The sequence below is a fragment of the Giraffa tippelskirchi genome, chromosome 4 (genome assembly GCF_054371585.1).
Source record: "Giraffa tippelskirchi isolate mGirTip1 chromosome 4, T2T-mGirTip1v1.2.pri, whole genome shotgun sequence".
NCBI lineage: Eukaryota > Metazoa > Chordata > Mammalia > Artiodactyla > Giraffidae > Giraffa > Giraffa tippelskirchi.
In genome coordinates, this window is record NC_137278.1 from 162,768,397 (window position 1) to 162,792,620 (window position 24,224).

The window sequence follows — 24,224 nt, forward strand, 5'->3', positions numbered from 1 at the left end:
CAGAGGCTCTTCCCAACTAAGGGATAGAACCTGGGTCTCCTTCATTGCAGGCAGATTCTTTTACCAACTGAGCCACCAGGGAAGCCCCGCTGGTCTTATTGGCAGCTGTCTAATTTTGTATACATTGCAATGTACACCAATTGACACTTCAAAGTGATCTCAGCTATATCCAACCTGGGCATTAGAAGCTCATGATATTTTGATAACACATGCTCTTTTTTCTTCCTTTCTTTTCAAATAGATTTTTCATAAACCCCAACCACAAAACTTTGATGTAGAAAAGCAGCTGTGTAATGTTTTTTTAAAACATTTTTCTTAAAAAAAAAAAAAAAATTTCTTATTAAAAATAAACCTAGTTTTATATGTTAAAACTGTTTACATATGTGTATACTAGCTTCCTAAGAAAATACAAATTTAAAAGTCAGTTGGTATCTTCCAGTATCTTCCAGAGACGTTATCTGAAAAACTGAGTTGATAACAAGGAAATCTCAATTCTCACTTAACACTCACTCATTGAATGATCTCTGATCTCCCTAGGTGTAGGCTTCCTCACCAGCAAAATGAAAATAACACCCTGCCAGTCTTACGGGCTATTGTGAGTTAAATGGTACAGTGCAGTCACTCACTTATCCCACTTCCACTGAAGTCCTGTGTTGGATTATAGTGTTTTACCATCTGTTTTGGGAAAACAAAAACATATAAGAATTGTTTCCCAAAAAAAAAAAAAAAGAATTGTTTCCCATCCACCCCCTACCCCCTGGAGTTGGCAAAGTGCTGAAAATGACAGAACTTTATGAAGGTATAACGTTATATGATCATGGTGGTTATAATGAAGATTATATGAAAGTTGTAAAAAAAAAAACAAAACAAACTTGAGCAAAACAATACTGAGAACACCTTTAAAAAGATATTTCAAAGCTTTCTCTCTCTTCTAACCATACCAAAGGCATTCTATAGATTTTTTTCTTAAAATGAGTATGCATGCAAGCTAAGTCACTTCAATCATGTCGGACTCTTTGTGACTCTACTGACTGTAGCCCACCAGGCTCCTCTGTCCATGGGATTCTTCAGGCAGGCATACTGGAGTGAGTTGCCATTTCCTCCTCCAGGGGATCTTCCCAACTCAGGGAATGAACTGGTCCTTTGTCTCCTACATTGGCAGGCAGGTTCTTTACCACTAGCACCACCTGGGAAGCCCAAAAATGAGTGTATTTTTTGCTAATTGCAGTTATCTGAGAAAAGTTAAATACAAAGAAACTATAAATTTTATAATGAAAAGCACCTGAAGCCAGAAAATCTAAGCTGCGATAGGCACACAGTTGTAACTTGGGATCCCTTTAATCTGTCAGTTTCCCAAACTATTCCTAGCTCAGAGAATCTCCTCCCCACTCCGTCTCACTTTCCTTATCAGTTCCCTACTCAGTTCACTTCTGTGGGAAGGGATCCCTGTTTCTCCATAGTGAGAGATATCATTACGCTGCTATTTGATTCTGCTAAAATATATAGGGAATTACCACTCACAAATAGCTACCAAAAAAAAAATCCAGCCAAGAGGGTCTGGAGATGAAGCTGAATCAATTGCAAGCCTGTCTTCTTAGTGAACTAGAAAGTGAAAATAGGCATGATGGCAGTACTAGGGAGGAGTCATTCCTCTTCCCTTTCCTAAGCCAGTGAATGGTTTAGGTTTAGAAGCTTCTAGGCTAAAAGGGCTAAAGTGGAGAGGCATACCTGCTCTTGAGGTTCCAGATAAAGATGTATAAGAATTTCACAGTGGGTTAGCTCACCTCTCCCTGCCTAGAATACACAGCAGGTTGTCAGAACTTAGCTGGTAGAGGACTAGAGGCAGCTCTCACACAGGCTCTGTCCTGGCTCTGAACACAGGGCTAACAAACCTCCACCCCTTCAGTGCCTCCATGGAAACCAGGAGAGTCAATCTGTTATCTCCCTGCCTCCCTATATGGCTGCGTGGGTTTTTTTTTTTTTTTTTCCGTCTTTTGTTTTAGCAAGCGAATTAGATTTATTAAAGAGAAGGAAAGTACAAAGCTCTCAGCATAGACACCAAGAGGGGGTAAAGAGTCCCCAGCTGCGTCGTTTTTTTTTTTAACCAATCCTGTGTCAGGGGAGTTTTCTCCATTGGTATGAGCACTTGTGGGAGCTATTACAGTAATTACAGTAAATACTAGAGCCTATGGAGAGCTTTTTTTTTTTCCTTTGCTTTTTTTATTAAAAAATTTAAAAAAATTTTATTAGAGTTTATGGGCTTCCCAAGAGGTGCTAGTGGTAAAGAACCCGCCTGCCAATGCAGGTTAGACATAAGAGATGGGGATTCAATCCCTGAGTAGGAAAGATTCCCTGGAGAAGGGCTTGGCAACCCACTCCAGTATTCTTGCCTGGAGAATCCCATGGACAGGTGTGGTGAAGGTCTCAGGTATGGTAAAATAGGAGTGGTTTTGGTGATAATAGCTACCACCAGGCGTGGTTACTAGTCTTCTGCGCTATCTCAGTAAAGCCTCTCAAGAGCCATTATCGAATTCTTGTTCTTATGCTCATTCTCAGTCTTAGTCCATAGATAAAGAAGCAAAGTCTGATTGAATGTTTAAAAGCCTTTGGTTGGAGTCAGGTAGAACTGGTTTGAAAATCTTCACTGCTATCACTCACTGACCTTAAGTAAGTCATTTCACTCCCTTGTCCCTTTGTTACTTTATATGTAATACCAGTATAATTACAAAGTAGGACCTAATACTTATTCAACATATATTAGATGTTTGGACTGTTCAAAGTACGTGACATGAATTCATTTAGATTTTCACAGTCTATGTGGTAAGTAAAATCATTACACTTTGTAGAGGAAACTGGGAGTTTAAATAACTTGTCCAAGTTTACACAGATAGGTGGTATGTATGGAGCCACAGTTGGAATTCAGGGATAATAACAGTTTCCTAGGGCATTATTGTGAGGATTAAATAATATATTATGATAGCCTATGTAGAAGCAAATATATGACAGAGTAGCACAAAAGATGAGAGGGGATGTAAACAGAACTACATTGTGATAAGTTTCTTATATTATGCATGAAGCAATATAATAGTAACTCAAGGTAGACTAGATAAATTAAGAATTCATATTGTAACCCCTGGAGCAACCACTAAAGATAAAGTACAGAAGTATATCATACCATTATTATACCATGACATAATAAAAAGCTAATGGGGGAAATATAATGAAATAGTAAAATACTTATCTAATCCAAAAGAAAGGAGGAAAGGAAGAACAAAGAAACAAAAAATAAATAGAATAAATAGAAAACAAATAGCAAGATGGTAGACTTAAATCTAACTATGGCAGTAATTACTAAATTAAACTAAGCACTAAAAAGGCAGAGGTCATCAAACTAGGTAAAAAAATCAATGTCCATCTATATGCTGCTTTAAAGAGACATACTTTAAATACAAAGACACAGACAAATTGGACGTGTTGAAAGGAAAAAGAATAAGAAAATTAGTGTGGTTCATATCAAAGTAGACTTCAAGGATTACCACAAAGGATTACAAGAAGTGAAGAAATTTTACAATAATAAAAGGCTGAACTCATTAGGGCATAACTCATTAGAACATAACAATTCCAAATGAGTTTGCCTCAAATAATAGAGCTTCAAAACACATGAAAGCAACAACTGACAGAATTAAAGGGAGAAATATACAAATCCACAATTATAGCTTGACATTCCTCTTTGTAATCTCTGTAGTCTTCGTAACTGATAGAAAATGCAAAGAAAAAAAATCAGTAAGGATATGGAAGATTTGAATAACATTGTGAACCAACTTGATCTAATTGACATTTATCCAGTGCCACATAAAATAACTGTAAAACACACATTCTTTCAAGTGCAAATGGAACACTCATCAAGATGGGCCCTATGCCTAGGACAAAACAAGTCTCGATAAATTTCAAAGAATAATCCAGTGCAAGTACTTACTGAAATGAGGGTGAGATTTAGTTATGTGTCTCATAATCTATGGTTCTATGAATGTTACTCAGACATAACAAATTCTCTAGCAATTTCTTCCTGGTCTAGCAGTATTACTCGCTTATTAGGTTTTCGGAGATCTTATCAGGATTAAGACCTAGTTCTTAACTCCCCTAAAGAATCGAATTATTTAAGTAGCAACTACGAAGAAAGAACTTGAATTTAGTCTCTCTTTTCTTGGGTTCTGAAGTTCTCTAGTCTCAGAAAATGCAGTTTTCCACCTGAAATTTGTCACCATATGATTTAGACTCTACCACATCTGTTACTTACAATTTTCTAAAATAGTATCAGTTGCCACCAAGGACAATGAATTTTTGCAAAAGAGAATCTGTTGATTAGAGATCCTCCCTGTAGAGCTCTTGTTACTCAGCTCCATCCTAGAGAGAAGGGAAACACTGATGACCACCTTTAAAAAGATGCTCTGTGTGTGCATTGGTTACAAATATCTCCAGAAGGAATACTTAGATAAGAAGGCTTTGAAAATAGAATATAGTAGGACTTCCTAAACTGGGTTCTGTTGGCCTGACTAGGAGAACTTGCCTGAAAATGTGCTGATGACATTGTCCTGAAGAAATAGCTGATCATAACTTTCCTTAAGTTCTCAAGGAATAAGGAGCCTTAACCCCTAGAATGCTAAGAGAATGTATCATTTTTTTTAAGTTGCTGGAAGCATTTTCATACTTTACCTTTACAAAAGACTCAAAACTGCATTTCTACTTTTCATCTATAATATAGAATCATGCCCCTCAAACATCATGTGCTCATTGGTCTCACTCAACTCTTCTTCAGGGTCCGTTTATTTATATCTTGCAAAATAAAACTTTGGAGACACCTATTGGGGAAAATGTGGGCTTAGAATATTGACTTGTTCTTTTTTCCCTTTATTTCAAATACATACCAAGCCTGTGCTGCTATGAGATTCTTCGGGGTGCTATGGAGACTGCTATCAATACTGAGAACCCTGGTCCAATGGAACCTAATCTGCATGAAGTCATTTGGGCCCAAATCTGGACCCAGAACAGCCCATCTCTCACTAGCAATTGGACTTTAGGGGAAAAAAATCATAAAATGTGTCTGAGCCTTGGTTTGGAGACTTCATCTGTGAAATGGAGCTGAGCAGTAACTACTATCACATGTGATTTTTAGATTCTTTTGAACATTTTTATATTACTAATATTTGGGGGGGGGCGGCTTGATGTGTGTATTTGATCCAGACCCATCCTCCTTTCTTGCTACCTTTGCCTCTTGGCCCCCAGACTCATTTTACCCCAGCCCCACTGCCGTTCTTTCTCGGGCCTTAAATAAACCAAACTCATTTCCACTTGAGATTCCTGGCATCTGCTGTTTCTTCTGATGAGAGGTGCTTCGCTGCTTTTCTGCTTTTCTTTTGCTCACTCTTTCTTACCCTTGGATTTCAGCTCACACACATTCCCTTAGAATTTTTTTGACCGTTCACCATGACCATATACATTCACTATGACCTTTCTCTTATTGTTTTCTTAGTACCTATCATTGATAACATTTTTCTAGTTTGCTTTTTAAAAAATTCATTTTTCCTCATCAGAACTTGTTGAGGGTTGTGATCCCTGGACTCAGGACAGTATCCATGAGAGGAAAGAGCTCATTGATATGTATTTGTTGACTAAATGAACCAAAGAAAGTCAAAAGGTGTGAAAAGGGCGTAGACTGGCGATGGTACAGATTAAAAACTCATCAGCATTAGCAATTTGGTTTTATACAGTTGTTACTTATAACATCTACATTTCACAAGAGGGGATGTGTGTTTATATTTGCATAATAAAACTTGCCAAAAACCGTAATTGGTCTAGAACAATAGTCCCATATCAAAGGTGAGCTCAGATTCCAATTATGCAAAATAGAAAATCTCTCTTCCCCACCCACAAGGTTTACAAAAAATTCTTAGGTGGTTTTCCCCCTGGCTAACTGTGACATCTATTAAAACGACAGAAGGTTACAGTTACCTGATAGTGTTGCAGACCTGTGCTTCGGAGGGGAAAGTTGTTTCCACCTGGAGCACTTGTAAATGTTGGATTGGCCTCTGATGGACAGGTAAGATAAAATGGGTAAATGGGCAGAGGAGTGGGCTGGGAAGGAAGCATTACAGGTGGATAGAGTCCCCCGTAATTTCCATCAGGGCCATCAAAACCATCCCAAATAAACCTTCAAGCTAAACAAGAGAGCTGGACCTGCTCTATAAATGCACCGACCTCAAACATGTCCACAAGCTTTTGTTTTGGAATTGTTACTGGATCCAGGTGTGGAGGGAAGACCATAGCATGGATTCAATTGCCTCCTCTTAAAGGAGTGGTGGTAAATAAGGTGGCATGAGGAGCCTGAGTGCCAGGGCCAGGGCCTGTGCCTTTAAGATCTCTAGGTGGGGGAGGTGTGTGTGTGTTGGGGGTAGGGGGGTGGTCATTGAATGACATTATCAAGAAAATTATTTGAAAGGAAAGACCAGAGTGAAGGCTGTTAATAGTTCTGGCAAGAAAAGCAACACAGCCTCCAAAATCAGGGAAGAAATATAAAAAGAATAACTTTTTTAAAAGAGAAATATGAACAAGGGTTGTACAGATCGGAGGTGCCCAGTCGGGTTGTGTGGGCCCGGGGGCCACAACTTATGCCAGGTGGGATGGGGGTTCATGGGGTTTGTTCTAATGGTTTTGGCCCATAGTATACAAATATTCTGTGCCACTTCAAAATAATAGCCCCTAGTGTCTACTGGCCATATCATGAAAGAGAAATAATGAAGGCACTGTATCTTTTAAAAAAAATCCCCTTTTGTAGCACTTCCTTAAAAACAGCTACTTAATGCAACTCTGTCAGTGAGCTCCTGACAGTTCTGTCCTAACTAACGATTCTGATATTAATGAAAGAACTTGGTAAAGGGCTGAAGTGTCTTCCGGGTAAGTGGTTTAGTTTATGCTTTTCAAAACTCCTTGTAATAACTATTAATTTTCTTTTTTTGACCTAATGAGTGTTTCTCATTGACTGCCTATTCTGGTACTAAACATATTAATCGATTGAAGTGATCGATAATGTTTTCAAGCTTTTTTTCTTCCATTTGGGTTTGCTCCTTTAAAGAGTCATGATTGTTTTGGGGGATATTTTAGTTAAAGGGAGTAGTTTCATATAAGTATTTAATTCGAAGTATAGCACCCACCTAGGTAGGTATTTCCTTTGGTGCTTATGAGTCATAATTAATTGAAAGTTATTGATATGGCCTTTAAAAAATACCTGTACTGATAATATCCATTAGAAATCATAGTTTGAATTATTTATGGATTTTCTTTTTTTTTTAAGTTTTTGCTAAATTTTTCAACATCTTCCACATTGAGAAGCTGTATTTTTTCCCAACCTTATTAAGATATAATTGATGTATAACACTGTGTAAGGTGTACAATATGATGATTTGACACACATATAAATTGGGAAAGGATTACCACCATAAGATTAGTTAACACATTCATCACCTCCCATAGTTATCTCTCTTAAATGGTTTTTCTTCTCATGTTAGTTGCTCAGCCGTGCCCTACTCCTTGCGACCCATGGACTATAGCCTACCAGGCTTCTCAGTCCATGGAATTCTCCAGGCAAGAGTGCTGGAGTGTGTTGCCATTCTCTTTTCCAGGGGATCTTCTCAACCAACCCAGGGACGAAACCTGGGTCTCTTGCATTGGCAGGCGGATTCTTTACGGCTGAGCCCTTTTAAATGACATAGTGATTTCAAAGAGCAGAACAGAATTTTGATGTTTGACATATTATATTGATATGTTATGGATATGTTTAGCAATAGTATTAGATTGTATCATCTTACGCAAGGTTAAATATGAAAGAGAAAGCTCATTGTGTTTGGAGGATAAATTCTAAAAACTTGTATAAACAGTGTGTTTTGGTGTGCTAAATAAAATGGTAAGCAATGTAGATCCACCACGTGCTCTTTCTTATGTGGATTTGTTTGTTTTGTATAGTCTATAGAGCAGAAAGTTTTAAAACATTTAATGTGGGTCAGTATGATAACTATTTAAAACAAAATTTACTTACAGAGATAAGAAAGTAGATGTAAAATTATAGACCAGGATTCTTAACGTAGGATTTTTTAGAAAGTCTACAGGTGGGTTTCATAGAATACATTTAATTTGTAAGGTAAATTCACATTTTATGAGAGAAAAAGCATGTCTTTCACCAGATTTTCAGAAGTCTGTATGACGCCAGAAAGTTAAAAAACAAAATCATTGTTATAAATGGACAGCCTTGCTAAGGTTAAAAAGATTTTCATTTCCAGAACTTTTTAATACTTACAGGAAATTTGAAATACTTGACATACTTAAATATACTCAAGTTATTTCTGTATTCTCATGTTAAGTGATTTGCAAGGTTAACTCTGTTTAGCTATTTTATTTATTTTTTTAATCTCTTTTTCTAATTGAAGTATATTTACAGTGTGTTAGTTTCAAGTGTATAGCACAGTGATTCAGCAATACATATTTAGCTATTTCAACATTTAAGAAATTTGGAAGATTTCCCTGGTGATTCAGTGGTTAACGCAGGGGGCCCGGGTTCAATCCCTGGTCAGGGAACTGGATCCCACATGCTGCAACTAAGACCCAGTGCAGCTAAATAAATAATAAATAAATAAATATTTTCAAAAATAAATTTTGTAATGATAGAAAAGCAAACAAATCTTCATAGGAAATTTTTGTAGAAAGGAAATTTGTACTCATCAAAATTCAGATGGTACTTTCGATTTATGTATGGTATGTGCAGAAAATATTTGAAGTAAATTCTTTTAATTCAGAGGCAAATTAAATAGAAATACTAATTTTGTTTTTTACATATTAATTTTTTTCAGAATTGTCAATTTTTTAATGAAGCATGGTAAGTTGACATTTAAAAATCATCTTTACTTTTCCTCATTAGGTTAATAAGGGTATGAGATGGTTGCAAACAGTTTAATTTTAGGTCTTGGAGACAATGCTTTTGAAATTAAGAACATTGCATTTTTTAAATAATGAGCCAGATTCTGTTTGATAAAACATACTTCCTCGATCCCTTTTTCTAAATCAGTCTTCTGCTATATAACTAACTCCTTGCTAAAAATTTATAAAACATTAAGTACCATACTATAGAATGAGCACTGGTTTTGGATACTATATTGTAGAGCAGTGGATCTCAACCAGGCTTGATGTTGTCCTCCAGGGCATATTTGGCTATGTTTAAGATATTTTTGGTTGTCACCAGTGGGATTGACACTGGTATCTAGTGGGTAGAGACCAGGGATGCTGTTTTGCACTCTACAATGCACAGGACAACCCCCTACAACAGAGACAGTCAATCAAAAATGCTGATAGGTTGTGCTGTGGTTGAGAAGCCCTCCTTTACATCAGCAAAATTAAGTTCAGTTGGTAATTTCCTAACTCCAGAGTTCTGCCATTGTTCTAACAGGCTTGTGTTGAACAAGACAAGCTGGGTCAAGCATTTGAAGATGCTTTTGAAGTACTGAGGCAGCATTCAACTGGAGACTTTCAGTACTCTTCAGGTAAAGATGTCAGTCCCCTTCTGCTTGTACATCAAATGGCTTATTGGTCACATACACACACATGAGAATAATAACCTGAACAGAAAAGATCCTTTTTACCCAGTGCATCTAGGATCAGTTCTAAAGGCAGAAATCAAACAGGATTATCCGCCTTAAACAATTTTTGTTAGGTTTTGTATTTTATTTTATTACTGAAACATAACTGTATAATATTATATTAATTTCAGGTGTACAACATTGTGATTCACTTCATTATAAGTTATTCTAAGATAATAGCTATAATTCTCTGCGCTATGCAACATATCTTTGTTGCTTATCTTTCTCATACATTGTAGTGTGTTTATCCCATACCGCTCAATTGTCCTTCCCGGCTTCCCTGTCCCCTTACATAGCCACAGGTTTGTTTTCTATGTCTCAGAATATCTTTCTGTTTTGTTTGTATTATTTTTTAGATTCCACATATAAGTGATATCATCTAGCGCTTGTCTTTGTCTGACTTATTTCACTAAGCGTAATATTCTCTAGATATATACTTGTTGCAAATCGCAGAATTTCATTGTTTATGATTTAGTAATGTTCCATTATATGTATATACCACATCCATTTGTCTGTTGATGGGCACTTAGGTTGTTTCCCTGTCTTTACTATTGTAAATAGTGCTGCTGTGAACATTGGAATTCATGTATCTTTTTGAATTTAGAGTTTTCATTTTCTTCAGATATATATCTAGGAGTGTAATTGCTGAATCTTATGCTAGTTATTTTTTTGAGAATCCTCTATACTGTTTTTCATAGGGGCTGTACAGATTTGCAACCCCACTAACAGTGTACAAGGGTTCCTTTTTTCTCACATTTTCTCCAGAATTTATTGTTTGTAGACTTTTTGATGATGGTCCTTTTGACCTGTGTGAGATGATATCTCATTGTTGTTTTGATTTGCTTTTCTCTAATAATTAGCAACGTTGAGAATCTTTTCATGTGCCTATTGGCCATCTCTGTGTTCTTTGGTGAAATGTCAGTTCAGGTTTCTGCCCATTTTTTGATTGTTCTTTTTTTTCTATTGAGCTCTTTATATATTTTGGAGAGTAACCTCTTGTGAGTCACATCATTTGCAAATGTTTTCTCACATTCTGTAGGTTGTCTTTGTTTTGTCGATGGTTTCCTTTGCTGTACAAAAGTTTTTAAGTTTAATTAGATCCCATTTGTTTGTGTGTGTGCATGCTAAGTCTCTTCAGTTGTGTCCGACTCTTTGAGACCCTATGGACTGTAGCCCACCAGTCTCCTCTGTCCATGGGATTCTCCAGTCAAGAATATTGGAGTAGGTTGCCATGCCCTCCTCCAGGGGATCTTCCCGACTCAGGGATGGAACCCACATCTCTTATGACTCCTGCATTGGCAGGTGGGTTCTTTACCACTAGAACAATCTGGGAAGCCCCCCTCCCCTCACATTTGTTTGTTCTTTGCTTTCATTTCTTTTACATTAGGAGACAGATCTGCCTATTCTCTATCCTAAATAAATTTAGTGTCTCACATATAAAAATACCACGATCAATCACATAAGCATTTATTATCATACACACACACAAATATAAAATTTGACCTTGTCAGTTTCTTTCTCTGTTTTTAAATTAGATTACAAAAATTACCTGGCTTTTATCAACCACTGTTCTCATATCAGAGGAAATTCCAACAGCTATGGTGTGCAGCCTGCAGAGGAACCCATCTATAACTGGAGAACAGTAATAGTGAGTACTTTTACCAGGAGACTGTCATCCCTTAGTAACAAGCAAATTTCCTATTTACACCAGCCTTCCCTTGGTGTATGCTAGCTGAAACCAGCTTAAAGACAGCACTAACTGAAAATGCTCACTTGGGGCCACCTGTGGTGTGAATTTGGCAGGCAAGTTGGGGGATCATCAATGCTGTCAAGAAGGAAACTCCCCTTTATCATTGTTCTTCATCTGACTTCAGACAGGTCTGAATGATTCTATAAAGAGGAGGTATTTTAGGGTTCTCATGTCAATGCTTCTCCTCAGTCCATCCAGGAAACTGCAGAAAAGCTATGGTTCCCCTAAAAACATTCCCTGTACTGGCTTTACCTAAAATCTTGTATTAACCTGCTTTGTTTTCCCTCCCAAGCTCAGAGCTAGCTATGTATATTGGACCAATTCATTTCTATTTTAGCACCTTCTGCAAATGGAAGTGTCCCTACCATCTCTCCTTCTGTGTATTATTTTGCATTATTTTCTTTAAAAAAAAGTTATTTTTATTTATTTCTTTGGCCACATCATGGCATGTGGGATCTTATTTCCCCAACCAGGGACTGAATCCATGCCCCCTGCTATGGAAGTGTGGAGTTCTAAACACTTGACTGCCAGGGAATTCTCTGCATTGTTTTCTTGATGTATCCATTTTATCAAACAGTCTTACTGTAGTAGAGTATAAATATAAAGTAGCCTTCATTATTTTTCAGTCATTACCTTCAACCATGCTATGTCAAATGTCCTTTTTCTGTCCCTGTAAATTGTACTGTAAGGGTCTCTCCAACAAGACATTTCTTTTAAGAGAGAGTTTTGGTTTTACTTTAACCTCTCTCACCTCCCCTTAGGGTTACCAGGTAAATTATAGGATGCCTAATATTTTTAGTTGCTAGGGCAACCCTACTTCCTCTTCAGATTCTACCCCCAGCATGCACTGCACAGCCTCTTACCAGAGGGAAGGGAGGATACAGAATTCCTCTCAATTCTGAGGATACTCAGAATTCCTGAGTATCCTCTGTCCCTTGGCACTCTCTGTATATGGGTTTGATGCTAGCTCTGCCCTGGGAGACAGCCATTGAAAGTAGTGCTTTTCAGAATTTGAGAGCTGTTGAACATTCTTTTTGCCCTCAGATTTTGACTTGGCCACCAGTTGGTGGCCTCACAGAAAGTCCCATTTAACATCTTGATACATTATTTATATAGAACAGTGCTGCGGACCTCTATTTTGAAGGAAATATTCATCAATCTCTGCAGAACAGCCCCGAAAACCAGCTGGTACAACCTGCTCTTCTCCAGCAAAAGGGAGGAAAAGGTATGTAGATACATCACTCCTTGCAAAAGAACCAAGTCTTTATCAAAGCAGCTTTTAGGGGATTTCATATCTGAGTTTGGAAATGACTTGCAAAATGTTCTTTTCCCACAACTGAGAATAACTTAACTCTGACATACAAATGACTCCAAGCTGTTTATTTTGAATGAGCTTTCCTTTTGCTTCATAGAGATGTTGTGAAGGTGCAAAGTGTCATTCCCTCAAATAAATCTGTGTTCAAGTATAGGGTGTAAGGGGATTTCCCTGGTGGTTCTCGATGCAGGGCTCACGGGTTTAATCCCTGATCAAGTAACTAAGATCCCACATGCCATCCAGTGTGGCCTAAAAAAAAAAGAATAGGATGTAAGATATGGAGAACAAGTTAGTGGTTACCAGCCGGGGGAGGGGATATATAAAGGTAGGGAATTAAGAGGTTATTATGTATAAAGTAAGATACAAGGTTACATTCTACAACACAGAGAATATAGCCAATATTTTATAATAGCTTTAATTGACATATAGCCTTTAAGAATTGTTAATCATTATGTTGTACACCTATAACTTATATAATATTGTACATCTTCTATACTTCAATTAAAAAAAAAGAATAAGGTATATAAATTTTAGGTATAGAAGGGCGAAGTTTTCCATAAATTGTCTTAGCAATCTTATTCCAATTGTGAAGCCCTAGGGATAGAAATCATCTTCTCTGTTAAGTTTTCCACAGAAAACAAGTTCCATAATAATAACTTTATTTCATAAATTTGAAATCCTGATTTCATAAATTGAAGGTGATCTCATCTAACAGGTAAACAAAAAGTGTTAAAGCAGGATAATAACTTGTGTTGGCCAAGATGTGGCCACACACACTCACATGCATTATTTTTTTTCACATGCATGATTAAAGGGGGTGTAAACTGGAGAAGGACATGGCAACCCACTCCAGTGTTCTTGCCTGGAGAATCCCAGGGACGGCGGAGCCTGGTGGGCTGCCCTCTATGGGGTTGCACAGAGTCGGACACAACTGAAGCGACTTAGCAGCAGCAGCAGCAGCAAACTGGTACAGTTTTGTAAAGCAATTTAGCAATACCTGCCAGAATTTTAAATGTTCATATCTTTCGACTCTTAGTGACTCTGTGACTCAGTGGTTGAGTGTGAACTCTGGGTTAATTATGTGAGCCTGGCCAAATCATTTAACCTTCTGTACAACAGTATTCTTATTCACAAAATAAAGAAAAGCAAATAATAATAATTGTATACCTTGTAAGATTGCTGTAAAAATTAAGTTAGAAAGCCCACATAAATCACTATGCTTATAGTCTGCTGCTGCTGTTGCTAAGTCGCTTCAGTCGTGTCCGACTCTGTGCGACCCCATAGACGGGAGCCCACCAGGCTCTGCTGTCCCTGGGATTCTCCAGGCAAGAACAGTGGAGTGGGTTGCCATTCCCTTTTCCAATGCATGAAAGTGAAAAGTGAAAGTGAAGTCACTCAGTCATGTCCGACCCTTAGCGACCCCGTGGACTGCAGCCTGCCAGGCTCCTCCGTCCATGGGATTTTCCAGGCAAGAGTACTGGAGTGGGGTGTCATTGCCTTCTCCGTGCTTATAGTCTAGTACTATGGATATTTCCTCAAATACCTTAAATGCATATGTGTATGTAAATATGTATTAAGATGTTCCTTGCAATGTTGTTTGTGATAGTATACACCTGCTAAATACAAAGACATGTAAGATGCATCACAACTTTATACTGCAATTTAAAAAATGATACCTTATCATAGCTAAAATTATTTTGTTTTTTAAATTTATATTTTTAATTTTTTAATTGAGGTGTAGTTAATTTATAATATTATATTAGTTTCAGGTTTACAATATACTGATTCAAAATTTTTATAGATTATACTCCATTTAAAATTATTATAAAATATTGGCCATATTCCTTGTACTGATAATATATCCTTGTAACTTATTTTATACATAGTAGTTTGCACCTCTTGATTCTCTATCCTAATGTTGCTCCTCCCTCCTCCCCTCTCCCACTGGAACTACTAGTTTTTTCTCTATATCTGTGAGTCTGTTTCTGTTTTGCTATATTCATTTGTTAATTTTTAAACTTTTTAAATTGTTTTAGATTCCACATATAAGTGATAGCATACAGTATTTGTCTTTCTCTGTTTGACTTTTCATTTTATCATAGTACCCTCTAGGTCCGTCTACTTCATTGCAAATGGCAAAATTTTATTTTATTTTTTTATGGATGAGTTATATTCAAATGTATGTGTATATACATCTTCTTTATCCATTCACCTGTTTATTCACACTTAGGTTACATCCATATCTTGGCTATTATAAATAATGCTGCTATGAACATTGGGATGCACGTATCTTCAAATTAGTGTTTTCATTTGCTTTGGATATACACCCAGGAGTGGGATTGCTGGATCATATGGTGGTTCTTTTTTTTTCTTTTGGCCACTCCATATGGCATGTGAGATCTTACTTAGTTCCCCATCAAGGGATGGAACCTGAGCCTCCTACATTGGAAGCAGCATCTTAACCACTGGACTGCCAGGGAAGTCACTGGTAGTTCTATTTTAAGCTTTTTGAAGAATCTCCACACTGTTTTTCACATGGCTCTACCAATTTGCATTCCCACCAACAGTGCATAAGTGCTCTTTTTTCTCTACATTCTTGCCAACACTTGTTATTTGTGGTCTTTTTAAAAATTATTATTATTGTTTACTTATTTGGCTGTGCCAGGTCTTAGTTGCAGCAATGTGGGGTCTAGTTCCCTGACCAGGGATCACACCTGGGTCCCCTGCATTGGGAGAGCAGAGTCTTAGCCTCTGAACCACCATGGGAGTCTCATTTGTCTTTTTGATGATAGGCACTCTGATAGGGTGAGATGATATTCATTGTGATTCTGATTTGCATTTCTTTAATCAGTATCAATGTTGAGTATAAGAAGATTTTTATGTGCCTGTTGGGGCCATTTGTATGTCTTTGGAAAAATGTCTACTCAGGTCTTCTGCACATTTTCTTAATGGGATTGTTTATTTTTTGATATCAAGTTGCTTGAGCTATTTACATATTTTGGATATTAACCATTTCTTCATATCATTTGCAAATATTTTCTCCCATTCAGTAGATTATCTTTTTGTTTTGTGGATGGTTTCTTTTGTTGTGCAAAAGTTTTGAGTTTAATTAGGTCTCATTTGTTTATTTTTGTTCTTGTTTTCTTTGCCTTAGGAGATAGATTAAAAAAAAAAAATTGCTTTGCTTTTTGTCAAAGAGCATTCTTCCTATGTTTTCTTCTAGGAGTTAAATTGTTTCTGGTCTTACATTTGATGTCTGGTCTTACATTTAAGTCTTTAGTCCATTTTGGGTTTATTTTTGTAAATCTGTGAGAAAATGTTCTAATTTTATTCTTTTACATGTTCATACTTAAAATTATTTTAAATGAATATTTTTGAGATGACTAGTTTTGTTCCTATAAAACAGTATACTGTATCCTAGAATTATAAAATGTACCTATGCAGTAATACTCTAATCCAGAAAGGGATAATGTATATTATCACATAAGTAAAGTAAATCTACTGAATATTACTACTAAATATTGAATGATGGTAGTAATTTAATATTAGGACAATAATGTTTCTACCTCTGTCACCTATTTTTTTTTTTTAACAAACCAACTAAGTCCAGAGTATGATGCCTGTATCTTTTCACTGATGTTTTTGGGCTGTGGATCTTTGCAATTAGGGAAAATATAATTTACTATTTTCTGTTTTTAGAGTTGTCATCCACCTGAAGTAGTGATACATTTGAAACAATGAAATTTCAAAATACTTTAAGAATTCGTTATTGGGAGATTGAGCGACTTCACTTTCTTTCTTTCTATGGTTCCTTTTGGAGAAGGAAATGGCAACCCACTTCAGTGTTCTTGCCTGGATAATCTCATGGACAGAGGAGCCTGGTGGGGCTGCGGTCTTTGGGGTTGCAAACAGTCAGACACGACTAAGCAACTAACACACACACACACAAATAGAACATATATAATTCTTAAAATGCAAAAGGGCATACTTTAAGTATTGAAGCAGAATGAACTCTGAATACCATTTTGGTTTTGGTTTTAATCCTTTGTAATTCCATAATTCAAGAGTAATAATGCTCATGAAAATTTCAGATGATTCAGAAGTATGTGAAGAATGAGTGAAAAAATGTTCTTTCTTCCCATGCTATCCCTCAGAAGTAACTGTTGTCAACAGTTTTGTATTTCCTCTATCTATAGCTAGTCTCTATATGGTCCAATGATTTAAGATATATTATACACTGGAAAAAGTACGAAATACTATACCAATTTTCACTTTTAAGGATAAAGTATTAGTTGCTTGGCTGTGTCTGACTCTTTGCAACCCCATAGGCTGTAGCCCACCAGGTTCCTCTGTCCGTGGGAGTTTTCAGGCAAGAATCCTGGAGTGTGTTGTCATGCCCTTCTCCAATATGCATATGATTATATATGCAAAAAATAAATAATTTTCTAGAGATATGCAGACTAGATTGGAGTTTTTACTTTCAGTTTGTGCTTCTGTTTGAATTTTTTTTTTATTATATACCTTTGTTTTCAAAACGTAAAAGTTTAAACATCTTTTTTTTTTTAAATCGAAAACAAACTTTAAAAGATGAGGATCCATTATAACTGATTTGACCATTGGATGAGAGTCAGAGAGCTTGTTTAAGTCTATGACTTTAATTCATAATGTGTTTTTTGGTAAGTCCCTTTCATTTCTCAATTCATAAACTCAAGATAATATAACACAAAAGATAATCTTTGAGGCTTTTAGATGAATGATGACCGATGTATGAGTATTACACCCCAGAGACTGTTTAAAGCAGTTTGGAAATCCACTCTTCTACTTTCTCAAGAGGAAAATGGAATTTGGCTGTGGAACTTTTAGCTACTGACAGATCTGGTGGGACGTGGTGTTTATAGGCCAGTTTAGAAGTCATAAAATGGGTTGTCACCTTTGTTCTCCAATCAACCAAACAAGCAAAAATCACAGCAAATCTTCCCAAAATTTCCTTTCTAGTTACTCTGAAATATAAAGGGCTGTGTTCCTAAAGAGATTAAAAGCTCTTTATTTTAATCAGTGGATACCATTTTATTTCAAGCAATGAAAAACATCACAATGCTCATTGTCATTTCTCATTAATAATGTCAGAATGTCATGAAGATATTTTGGCATTTCAACTTTGCTTTTTTTCTATTTTTTTCAAGTAATTATGCAGAACCAGAGTTAGTATTTTTACATAAGTCTGTTACTGATTTCACTTGTATTTGCACATTGTTTTACATTTTACAAAATGCATTCACCTTCTTTACCTCATTTGACTTAACTTACTTGAATAAAGCTCCTTCAAATGAATTGCCTTTTGGAAATGTCTTTTGAGACTTCTCCTTTAAAAAAAACAACTATTTGTCTGTGTTGGCTGTTTGCTCTGTGGCATGTGGGATCTTAGTTCCCTGACCAGGGATCGAACCCACATCCCCTGCATTGAAAGGCAGATTCTTAACCACCAGACCGCTGAGGAAGTCCTGAAACTTCTCTTTAGAACCACTAAACTTTTTAGTACATTTTGCTCAGTCTTGTTCTGTAGACAATTTAACATAAAACTAGAAGTCAAGATTTAACTGTAAAGAAAGACCACATGACAAATGAGAGACGAGGGTAAAGAGGCTCCACGCATCCCTTTTCCAGTGAAGGACTGCAAAATTTTGGACAACTTCCCCAACAAAGAAAGTTTCATTTGAAACTGCAATAGGCCAAGTCCCATAAAATGATACCATAAATACATTCTAAGAGGGTGAATAGGAGGAAAACCAGTCCCAATGGAACTTTCAATTCTATATTAACTCAACAAATCCTTCCTGAGGAGGTGCTCTGTGTAGAGCCATGGTGAAGTATGACCTTGTTTTCCTCTGTTTTAGGCAGGAAGAAGCTCCGACTGTTTGAATACCTTCATGAATCCCTCTGTAACCCAGAGATGGCATCTTGTATTCAGTGGATAGATCAAACCAAAGGCATCTTTCAGTTTGTATCAAAAAACAAAGAAAAACTTGCCCAACTCTGGGGAAAAAGAAAAGGCAACCGGAAGACCATGACTTACCAGAAAATGGCCAGAGCACTGAGGAATTATGGAAGAACTGGGGAAATCATCAAAATCCGGAGAAAGCTAACTTACCAGTTCAGTGATGCCATTCTCCAAAGACTGTCTGCACCTTATTTCTTGGAAAAAGAGATCTTCTATTCACAGTATGTTCAACCTGATCAAGGATATCTCAGTTTAAATAACTGGAATGCAAATTATAATTATACATATGCCAATTACCATGAGCTAAGTCACCCTGATTACTAAATATACTCTTACATTTCATAATTTTCAGACTTCAGAAGTTCCTACAAGTTTTAGGATTTTTGTCTAAAAGCAAATTCTGAAAAAAAAAAAAGACTTCATGATTGTTATCTTTTATGACATAGCATATAATCTATACTAACTTGGTGAGAAATTTTGCCAGCAAACAGCTCTTTAGAATAATTGTCCCATTTGAAAGTATAGACTAAATTTCCTTCCTCTTACTAGTAACTATGCAATTATTTCTTTCTAGATTAATAATGCCAGTGGAGACCATTTGATTTGCATATGGATCAAACATTATTTTCTTGTCATACACTCAGACCAAAAAAAAAAAGAATCACTTTAACATAAACATGTATCCAATAGCTTTAGCAACAGAACAAAAACTGATTGCCTGTGATGGTGTTCCTGCTAAATTACATTGAGGGCTTTAAAAATTTCAGTGGCTAAAACTAGAACTACTATATGATCCAGCAATTCCACTCTTGGATATATATCCAAAGAAAATGAAAACACTAATTCAAAAAGATACCAACACCTCAATGTTCAAAGCAGCATTTTTTTTTTTTTTTGGCTGCACTGTGTGGCTTGTCAGATGTCAGTTTCCCAACCAGGGACTGAACCCTGGCCTTTGCAGTGACAATGCCAAATCCTAACTACTAGACTACCAGGGAACTCCCATAGTGACATTGTTTACAATAGCCAAGGTATGGAAGCAAACTTCTAGCCAACAGGTGAATAAAGGAGATATATATATATATTACCACCACCATATATATATATACACACAGAATATTACTCAGCCAAAAAAGTGAAATCTTGCCATTTGCAACATGGATGGACCTAGAGGGTATTAAGCTTATTGCAATAAGTTAGACAGAGAAAGACAAATACTATATGTTATCATTTATATGTAGAATCTAAAAATTGAAACAAATGAAAATAATGAAATAGAAACAGACTTAAAGATATAGAGAACAAACTAGTTACCAGTAGGGGAAGGGCTGGGGGGAAGGGAGCAAGATAGGCATAGAGGATTAAGAGGTACAGACTACTAAATATAAAATAAAAAAGATACAAGAATGTAATGTACAGCACAGGGAATGTAGCCAACATTTTATAATAGCTTTGAATAGAATATAACCTAGAAAAATATTGAATCACTATGTAGTACATCTGAAACTAATATAATATTGTAAATCGACTTATATTTCTATAAAATAAATAAAGATTTAAAAAATAAAAACTTCAGTGGCTATCCTCTGCACCTCGGACCTCATGGTCTGTAATGCTTCAGCACTAATCTAAGGAAAATGTCACCTACAAACTCCAAAGCTTACACTTACCACAAATCATTTCCTTGCCTTTCTCTCTTGCTTCGGGTAGATCCAGGAGCTAAAGTTTCTTGCTCTCCTGCCTCTCAACCACAGGGAGGTGCTCTTGCACCATTAGTTCTCGAGCCCAACCCTGGCTCATGATCTCTTTCCTTGAACTAGCCCAGCTAAAGGAGGCTGAAACAGTTGAAGCGGGAGGGTGGGGGGAGGGTTTTAATAAAAGATGGAGGCTTGCAAATAATAAGCCCAGGAGCGGAGCCAGGATGTGGGCAGTCTTGCATGGAAGCTGTCCCATAAGAAACTCCCAGAATAAACTCTTTCTTTCTTACTTGCTGCTTGGCAGGTTTTTTAAGTCACTTCAGTCGTGTCCGACTCTTTGTGACCCTATGGACTGTAGCCTGCTAGGCTCCTCTGTCCATGGGATTCTCCAGGCAAGAATACTGGGGTGGGTTGCCATGCCCTCCTCCAGGGGATCTTCCCAGGTTCTTTACCACTCCCGCCACCTGGAAAGCCATCTGTATTATGAAGCAAGAGAGCGTCCTAGATTAAATGGGCCATCTCCAGTCTGGGCCAAGAAGGCCTGGCCAGCAGGTCAAGAGCTCCTGGGAGCTTGCTGTATTAGATTTGCAACACTGCTGTGACCATATAGTGGTTAGTACTCTGCGTTGTGTCTGGCATGCCCAGTTTCCCCTTTTCCTTTGTCCCCTCCTGGTGCCTTTTCTTTCTCAGGGGAAGAACATGGTAGATCCCAAGTGACTAAATGGAGACTAACTTGATATTGGACATACCCAATACCAGACCTAGTAGTCTGGGTTTGTTATAGACAATTTCGTGTCTTCCCAAAATTCACGTTGAAATGTAATCCCCAATGTGATGGTCTCTGGGGGTAGGGTTTTGGAGAGGTGATTAGGTCATGAAGGAAATCTCTAATGAATGGGTTTAGTGCCCTCATAAAAGAGATGACAGAGAGTTCCCTTTCTCCTTCCACCCTGAGAGGATACTAGGGTGAACCAGGAGGCAAGCCCTCAGTAGGCACTAAATCTGCCAGCACCTTGATGTTGGACTTCCCAGCTTCCTGAACTGTGAGAAATAAAGTCCTGTTGTTTATAAGCCAGTTTATAGTATTCTGTTAGAGCAGCCAGGACAGACTGAGAAAGTTTCAATTAGTGCTAACGTCAAGGTAGGACTTGGCATTTACACTCAGTCTGTCTTTCTAACTGAGATGTGGAAGGATTTTAAGGGCAGAGGGTACATAAAAGAAAGAGGACTGCAACACAAAAAGGAAGTGTGTGTTCTTTGTCAGGCAAGAACAGTGAGGCACCCCATGGATGTTTGAAATATTCCACCTTAAGAGTTGTCAAGATTAGCCCTGACTTACCCAGGCCATGGACTCATCTAGCAAAGAGCTGAAAGTGGAAAAAGAATCGAGTGTCCAGGTGCTTTCAGTAGCAGGTCACATGATCAGAAATCCCAGTATGGAGGGCCCATGAATGTTTGAACGGTGATCTGATGAGTTCATCATTGGCACCAAAGAAACAGATGAGGTTCCAAATAAGATATTTGTAAACTGTGTAACAGCGAAACTTTGTGCAGTGTTTGGATCTGCTGTCAGAAGAATTTTTATTCTCAGGGGCTGTAGTGAAGATTCAGGTGCTAGTGAAGGTTCCCTTTGATAAGCAAACCCATCCAGGATGTGTAGTGATGGATTAACCAACGAAAGGCCAGTGAGTTCATGCACCACTTATTCAGAAACTGTTAAGTTAACAAACTGAATTTCCCATAATGACCATTTCATGATCTGGGCGAACTATTTTCACAGTTATGTAAAGTATTGTTTGTTCACCCAGATTATGAAATGGTCATTATGGGAAATTCAGTTTGTTAACTTGTAATTTTACATAAGCAATTATAACAAGTCATGTGATGAAGGATCACATTTACGAGTTTCAGAGTCAGACTGATATCTTTTTTAAAAAAACTATTTATTTCTCTGGCTGTGCTAGGTCTTAGTTTGGGCCCTTGGAATCTTTAGTTGTAGCATGAGAACTTAGATGTGGCATGTGGGATATAGCTCCCAGACCAGGGATTAAACCCAGGCCCCTTGCATTGGGAGTATGGAACCTTAGCCACTGGACCACCATGGAAGTCCTGAGTCAGACGGATGTCTTTTGGAACACTTTGTTTCTTCTAATTAACTCAGTAAAATCAGGGAGATCAGTTGGGATGCGCTGGACTTCAAATAACAAAAAACCTTGACTCAAACTGATTTAACATTGGTTATTGACAATACCTTCTTTCTGGTACTGAATTTTGAAGCAGTAAACTTCCTTGATTGTTGCTAACTGAAGTCAACTTGGACTCACTGAAGTATCCGCTAGGATTTATTGAAGGGTATTAGATTGCTTGGGGCTTCCCTGATGGCTCAGTGGTAAAGAATCTGCCTGCAGTGCAGGAAACATGTGTTGTATCCCTGGGATGGGAAGATCTCTTGAAGGAGGAAATGACAACCCGCTCCAGTATTCTTACCTGAAAAATCCCATGGACTGAGGAGCCTGGCGGGCTACCGTCCAAAGTGTCGCAAAGAGTTGGACACAACTGAGCGGCTGAGCACGCACACATGCATTAGATTGCTTACAGAATTTATGAGAACAAGCAGCCAGATATAAAGCCCCAGACCACATCAAAGATCCGGCCAAGTGAGGACATCACTTTCACTAGAGGCCTCAGCTTACGTCCTCTCACATGTCACTGAACAGAGCTGGCATAGATCACTCCTGCCCCCAGCAACTATCTTGTTGCACCCACCACTGTATTCAGAGCTGGTTGTCTGCCCTCCCTGCTTCTGTACATTACTAGATCTGTATTTGAAATCTGGGATGGAAACTTCTGATTGGCTGAAGCTTGGTCATGTGTTCGTGTGTGGCTGCAAAGAAAGCTAGAAAAGTGATTATCTGGAACTTTCAGTTCTTATACTGGGAGACTGTTTCTCATCCTATCAAGACTCATTAGGTCAAGAATTCCCCAAACATAGAAAGGGGTTCAGAAAGTGGGCAGCCAAAAGAATGACAAACGTTCATTAGAATTTTAAACTACAATAACAAGGATCAGAGCATGTATAGTGTAATTTTAAAGACCTTTGCCCTACCTGGCTAATCTCCAAAAATACTCTTTGTTCTTAGTGCTTCTGAGGTCATAGGAATTTAAACAGTTTCTAAACAACTTTTCCTTATCTTTCTGAGAAGCAATTTCAGCATGTTATTTAAGTTCTCTGGCTATCAAGTAAAATTGTGACATATTTCTATAACTGAAGCTGATCTAAGAAATTAAAACCTATAATTTATAGCTTTTACGGTATAGGAGGCTTCACTCATATCTGTTTTCCTTTGTTCAGGAAATTCTTAAAATGTTCCAGTTTTGTGATTTAGTTTCACTGAGATTGTTTGAAGAGCTCAAAATAACATAATCGGCCAGTTACAAGTATAAAAGATAACTGATATTCTTTCTCAAGAGCATTTTCTGGTTGCCAGAGCTGGCTTTGAGCATGTGAGGAGTATATTGAAAGTGCTGTATTCAGTGGTGCTGTAAGACCAGCTCTCAATCAGTGAAGGTTGGGGGTTGTTTGATACTTACCTCTGCTTCTTCACCTCTTAGTTGGAATAATGCTGAGATGTGTTCTTAGACTTCCCTATTTCAATAATGGTGTTTTCTGGAACCACCTCTCAAACTACTAACATTCACATTCTTGTCTTAGTTTTCGCTTCTGGAAAAGGGAGAGGACCCAACACAAGCCATAAACTAAATCAAATTACTTAAGATGCTCAGT

The 24,224-nt window shown here is 37.4% G+C and overlaps 1 protein-coding gene and 1 long non-coding RNA gene across 2 annotated transcripts; one reads left to right on the forward strand and one right to left on the reverse strand.

Moving 5' to 3' along the window:
• Nucleotides 1-4,281: 4,281 nt before the first annotated feature.
• Nucleotides 4,282-12,218, reverse strand: LOC145547003 (uncharacterized). Its single transcript, XR_014083445.1, has 3 exons — nucleotides 12,064-12,218; nucleotides 11,230-11,312; nucleotides 4,282-4,404 (listed from the first exon to the last, which is right to left on the reverse strand). It is a non-coding gene; the product is annotated as an uncharacterized LOC145547003 (long non-coding RNA).
• On the forward strand, nucleotides 6,881-19,401 carry SPIC (Spi-C transcription factor). Its single transcript, XM_081595488.1, has 6 exons — nucleotides 6,881-6,951; nucleotides 8,898-8,923; nucleotides 9,491-9,584; nucleotides 11,216-11,328; nucleotides 12,547-12,655; nucleotides 18,640-19,401. The coding sequence occupies exons 2-6, from the start codon at nucleotides 8,921-8,923 to the stop codon at nucleotides 19,065-19,067; spliced, it is 747 nt and encodes a 248-aa protein (XP_081451614.1). The 5' UTR covers nucleotides 6,881-6,951; nucleotides 8,898-8,920; the 3' UTR covers nucleotides 19,068-19,401.
• Nucleotides 19,402-24,224: the final 4,823 nt, after the last annotated feature.

What these genes read in the sequence shown, in the direction of transcription:
- SPIC (XM_081595488.1), top strand. An exon ending in AGACTTTCAGTACTCTTCAG is followed by an intron (nt 9,585 to 11,215) that starts GTAAAGATGTCA and finishes TTTTTAAATTAG; the next exon opens with ATTACAAAAATTACCTGGCT. An exon ending in ATAACTGGAGAACAGTAATA is followed by an intron (nt 11,329 to 12,546) that starts GTGAGTACTTTT and finishes TTATTTATATAG; the next exon opens with AACAGTGCTGCGGACCTCTA.